General features: G+C 40.6%; 1 protein-coding gene across 1 annotated transcript in view; it reads right to left on the bottom strand.

The window, feature by feature from the left end:
• Nucleotides 1-33: 33 nt before the first annotated feature.
• Nucleotides 34-6000, bottom strand: part of LOC103904006 (neurogenic locus notch homolog protein 2) — a 59549-nt gene continuing 53582 nt past the window's right edge. The window contains exons 17-20 of the mRNA XM_009285336.2: nucleotides 5126-5327; nucleotides 2348-2501; nucleotides 1167-1351; nucleotides 34-329 (exon numbers count right to left, since the gene is read on the bottom strand). Of these exons, the coding sequence (XP_009283611.1) occupies nucleotides 177-329; nucleotides 1167-1351; nucleotides 2348-2501; nucleotides 5126-5327 (694 nt within the window). The 3' untranslated portion in view covers nucleotides 34-176. The remainder of the gene's footprint in view (nucleotides 330-1166; nucleotides 1352-2347; nucleotides 2502-5125; nucleotides 5328-6000) is intronic.

The following is a 6000-nucleotide window of genomic DNA, read 5'->3' as shown; positions in this document are numbered from 1 at the left end:
AAAGAAAAAAGAAAAAAAGAAAAAAACCCCAGCATTTATTTTTAATGAGAAAATATGTATCTCAAGGGATTCAGTGCACTTTGGGAACATTCTTCAAAGAAAATAATGCATTCCCTTTAGACTCTGCGTCATGAAACCAGTAGTCAGAAAGGAAAATTCACTCTTGTAACATTCACTTAATTGCTGAGCTTCATACCCCGAGTTCCTGGTGGACAGGAGCACTTGAAATGATTGACGAGGTCTATACATGTTCCTCCATTCTGGCAGGGCTGAAACTGGCACTCATCCACTTCATATTCGCAGTTGACACCCTGGTATCCAGGCACACACTGCCAGTATAAAAATAAGTGTGAATAATCTCCTAACAGATACATTAGTAGACATCTCGGAAAGGCTAACACAGACAAAACAAACCCTCAATGGGACAGATTATGACTGCCTTTGTAGCTACACAACTGCAAGTGATTTCAAGGGCTGCACAGCCAGCCAGCTTAAGCACACAACTTGACCATGTGACGGCTCAACAGCACACTGCATGTTTGAATTTGAGTGACTTTATTCCTGCAAAATATAGTGATCAAATCCTGACTCCCTTTAGCACTGAGACTGGCTTAGTAGTTTTGACTTCAGGTTTATATAAAACTCATCCTTTCCTTCTGAGCATGAGCTTCCAAGGTGTTCTACCATTCTGAAAAGCTTAGGAAGGTTGATATACCATAATCTCATGGTCTACACTGCTTTCTGCATCAGCTGTAGGAAACAAAGCAGTGGAAGGCATCTCCCACTCTGAGAGGCAAGGGATACTTTGCCCATACAATAGGGAGAACACAACATTTCTTTAATGCATTCTACATGTATTTTAATATAAAACACGCCTCGGGCAAAAAATTTTTCAAGATAAGAACTCCATCTCCAAAGAGGCAAGGAGTTCAAATGTCCATCAACCACACCCCCTTACAATCACACCTCTAATTCAGTCTTACAAGCCTCTCAGGAGCACTGCTTCTGCCACTGCTAAATTAAAAATTCTTTCCAGGTGCAGGTTGCTTTTATGCCCTCTTTGAAGCTATTCTACCACTTGCATGTGTTTCTGATTTCTTTTGATTCCTTTGCATTACAATGCTCTAAATGTTTAGACCTCTTCCTACTAAACCACCATGTATTACCTCGCACTGGTATCCACCCAGGTGATCCTGACAGGTAGCACCGTTCTGGCAGGGGCTGGAGTCACACTCATCCAGCTGCACCTCACAGTAACTGCCAGTGTAACCCACCTGGCACTGACAGTGGTGCGTGTTTCCAACATTGAGGCAATGACCAGAGTGCTGGCACAACTGGTCCACTGTGACTCCTGAAACAAAGTTAAATAAAGTGAGCAAACACGTAAAACACGCTTGCCGCCAGTGTTGGTAGCTCAGCCAGGAATGAATATGGGCTAGACCCAATGAACTGAAAAGTTGAAACTCAAAAATTGAAGAGTTACTCTTTAAATTACAGTGGGCCAGAACCACAACTGGCTTCCAAATGAAGTCACTGCTCTATCCCCTTTGGATCATCAGCATCAACACTGGCATGAAGTATTTGTATTGCTGTATTATTTTACCACAGGCTGGTGAATACACATCTGAAGTACTACTGTTGCAATATAAAGGTTCAATGTTTGTACCTAGAATGTCTGCAAAAGGTACGGGAGCTCAACACCCGTCTCCTTCGACACTGAATCTGCTTGTTTGGATTTCCTGGACTGAAAATGGCATGACACTGTCCATCAGCCTGGGCTACAAGCCACCTTCCAGGAAGAAATTCACTTAAAAACCAAATCTTTTACATGTACATCACCTGAAGCAGGAAATTACTACTTTGGGGGGCCATGGTATTACCTATATAGCTAAATAGTGCACTTAGTAGCCATATTCTCTGGGAAAATACTTAAAAGATCATGAGTTACAAGATGCCTTTCTTGTACAAGGACAACATGTCTTAAACCTGGCCTGCCTGGGATTTAGCGGAAAGGCATAAATAGCTGATGTATTTTCCAAAAAGGCAGTCCACGTAAAAGATTATTACTGAAACTTTGAGACTTCATAAAATACTTAATTCTTCTTTTCTAATATTTTTATGGTAGAAGCTAGCTTCTTATGTCAGGGAGAATCAAGAAAGCCTTGACTCCCAAATACAACCTTGCAGAGAGTTTTTTATCTTTAGATATCATGATCGACCACCTAGAGGCAAAGCTCTCTGGGATTTCCAATGCATGCTGTGTTCACAGGCATATGGGGAAAGGAAGCGCAGATTAACGATGCATAGGGAAATGTTTTCAGTTAAAGCACAGAGGATGCTTATTTACCCCTTTGTGAAGCTGCCACTTGACACGAGACGTTGGGCACATCGCAGTAAGCACCAGTCCAGCCAGATGGACAGACGCATCGAGTCTGGGCTCCACTCTGGACACACGTGCCTTTATTCTTACAGGGAGACTTACTGCACAGATCCATAAGTGCCTGGAGAGAAAAAAAACATGACGTGATATATGGCAAGCGCAGTAGGAAACACTACTCAGAGTACAAGTTCAAGAAGCAAAGAAAGGAAGCTCTGCAAAACTGGTTCCATGTGGCACTGGAAAGAAAGGGACAGTACTTCCCAAGTCTAAGCCAGGTGCTTCGCTGACAGTCTCAAGAGCTCATATGCCTAGGAAAGTGCAAACATACAGAGAAGTAAACCCCAGATGGCAGCATCATTTCAAGAGTAAGCTGATCCTCACACCTTGCTATGCAGAGGGATCTTTGGCTGGCTGGGTTTGAGAAAATTCAGTTTTATCTCAGACTAGGCTTCTAATTCCACATCAGTAGGAGGCTTCCAGCTATCAACAGTAACAGGTGCCCTTTCTCCTCCCAAACTCCCCCCATCTTCACTGCTTTTTGAGGATGACAGATGTGTTCCACATTTTGATCTTTGCTTTTCCTTTTTGTCATTAGCTCACCATACCTGCTTTTAGCCCCACTTGCCCTAGTATGGTCTCTCTTTTTCCTGTCTTCTGAGATTCAGTTGAACCCCCCTGACTGTTTTATGAACTGAAGATGGGCCAAAGTATACTGCTTTTCTTGATTCCTTATATAAAAAACCAGTTTCCAACACTTGATTCCTTATATAAAAAAAGTTTCCAACAGAGAGACTAAAACTCAGTAAATCATCATATGGAAGTGGAGTGAGGACCCAAAATAACTCTGTCTGACCTAATACAAACCAGCCACTAACCATCATTTCCTTTTTGAGCACTTAGTCTTCAAAGTAATTCAGCTATTTGATTGATTACAAGCTGACTTGAGGGAAGGATGAGGTTTTTAAAGTGAGTAGTGCTGAATTTTGGCTGTAAAATGCAATTTCAACTGCAGAAAGTTCTGCTTTTCAGATGCAAACTGTCTGCTCACAAAGATTAAAGTAGAAAAATCTGTGCTTTCACAGGCAACCAAAAAGAAACTTGGAATTAAGTTTTATCACATGTAGTTGAGCGTGAAGAAGAAAAACACCAAGCCTCTTCCTTCTGCATTTATAATGAGTAGCTGACTGTTTTACATGCAAATTCTATAACTTATGAATCATTGTCTGATTTTGTGCTGCTTATTTAGCTTTGCTAATTAGGTCAAGACAGTTTACCACTAAGACAAGAACTACAGTGTAGCTGTAATCTATAAATCTCTCCAATACAGCTTTGAATAGTACTTATAAATTTAGAAAGTTCTGATTCCTTGTATAAAATGAGTAATACATTATGATCAAGCTTCTCCGAACATAAAGCAGACTTTCTGAGAATCCACAACATTTAATTTGGGGACAGGAACATTAATCCTTTTCTCAAGTAAAAACAAAGCAAACATAACAGAAGAGGAACTACTGAACTTCACAGTACTTTGCAATCACTCTCAATGCTAATTCTCCCAATGAGGTTTAAGTGGCGTGCCCAGAATGCATAATTAGGGTATCAGAGGGGTTGCTTTTTTATATCACTTCATTACTTTGCATTCACTTCCTCCATTAGCAATACCTAGAAGCAGACCTGACAATTTAATGTCTAGCAACACAATTCTGGAAAAGCACCTCCCCCACTGCCACTAAAATGCTTCTTCTAACACCCACTGCTTTACAAAGACACATTGGCACGAAAGACACGTTGCAAAATCCTTACAAAATTGTAGTGTTTTCCAGTAGTTTGAAGAAATTCACAGATTTTTTTTTTTTTAATGGCAGCACTCAGGCTGCTTATGAAGGAAGCCAATATAGTCTTTACTGTTCCAAAGCTAGAAATAGTCTCAAATCATTCTTGCTGTTTCAATAAGCACAGAATAAAAAGAAAAAGCTCTGATTTGAAAAATTAAATCAGCATTCTGTTTCCACTGTGATATGCCAAGTTTAAAGTCTAATAGGTACTAGTCAGCCATTTACAGTATGGGTTTGCAGCTCCTATGCTCAACTGTGGAAACCTTTGTAAATTGCCTGAACTTAAGTCTAAAAGTAAGGCTAGAGATTTTTATTGAGGTTGTTAACAGGACAATCACACCAGTTACTGCCCCAAAATGTCTTCTGGCTTCTTAGGGAAAAGAAAAATCAACAATCAACCCGGAATAACTACACCTCCCTGTACAAAATAGAACAGTTAAACCAAGGTCCTGCTAATCAGACTGATATTCTGCCACTTAAAGTGGTGGGTTTTTGTCTTGGTTTGTGTGTGTTTGGTGTTTTTTTTAATACAGGGCTCTGCCTTCAATCAGGACAATTTTATGCTTCAAATGAAATGCAGCCATTTTCAAAGCTAACAGCTGTTTTTCATTTAAGAAGAAAACTAATCTAGAAAGTTCCAAATGACACCTGTCCTCATCAATAACAAAGCATTTTTCTCCTCCTTATAACTAAACACTTTTGATTTCCAGATTGTTGAACAGGGGCACCCGCTCTGTTAAGATGGAGGTGCTGGACTTATTTTTCCCTTGGGTAACAGGCCAGAGAACCGGAACTGAAGGAACAGGAGCTCTGCCATGTTTAGTACCTCACAACTAACTCGGTCACTTCTGCTGTTGGACAGTTCAAACAGCAGTGCCCTGTGCAAAACGGGCAAGAAAATGTCACCCACCTGACAGTTCTTCCCAGTATAACCTAAAGGACATATACATCGGTATGTGCCTGGGCTGTCCACGCAAGAGCCTTTGTTCAAGCAAGGATGTGAATTGCACTCATTAATTTCCGTGAGGCAGAAGGGTCCTGTAAACCCCACCGGACACTGGCAAGTAAAGGAATTGATCCCATCCACACAAGTACCTCCATTGAAACAGGAGCTGCAAGAGAGTGAGAACAAAGGTAAGCGGAGACAAAATGCAATTAGCTCACAGCCAAAACAGCACGTAAACATTACTGAAACGAGAGAGAAAACCAGGGTCTTCTGACCACTGGTAAGTTCCTGCTAAAGCAGCATAAATCAGGTAACAGCAATTCAAGGGGACTCCAGATCACCCTCCAGCTCGCTGTCTTTTACCTTGGCAGGCAAAGAAAGTAAAGCAGGGTTTTAATGAGTGATGGAGGTAACTTATTTGATGAAATCTTCCCAGCTTCAATGTGACCACAAACAGTACTGTACCAGGTAGGCATGTGGCTTGCTCAAACTGATAAATTTTACACAAATTTTATTACAAATTACAATTGTATTACAAATTATGAGAAACAAAACAATTTGCCTTTTTTTTAAAGCTTCAAAGGAGTCACAGGTATATTTTCTCAAGGAAAAAGTTTGTATAACATGCAAAAAACAAGCATGTTCTTCATTGAAATTATGTGAAAGTATTGGTATTGCTAAATCCCTTCCTCCTCTTCTCATGAGAACCTTAAGTCCTTGATTTGTAAAACTACTCATACATGCCCCGGCAGAATTCAGATCAAAGGAATTATCCCCCTCCCCCCAATCTTCTGATCGTAAGAAATTCTGCCAGATTAGGTGTCCTATGGAGAAGTGAC

Source organism: Aptenodytes forsteri, unplaced genomic scaffold, assembly GCF_000699145.1.
Source record: "Aptenodytes forsteri isolate BGI_AS27 unplaced genomic scaffold, ASM69914v1 Scaffold104, whole genome shotgun sequence".
Classification (NCBI taxonomy): domain Eukaryota; kingdom Metazoa; phylum Chordata; class Aves; order Sphenisciformes; family Spheniscidae; genus Aptenodytes; species Aptenodytes forsteri.
Note: the sequence above shows the minus strand (reverse complement) of the source record. Positions and strands in the feature narration are given on the sequence as shown.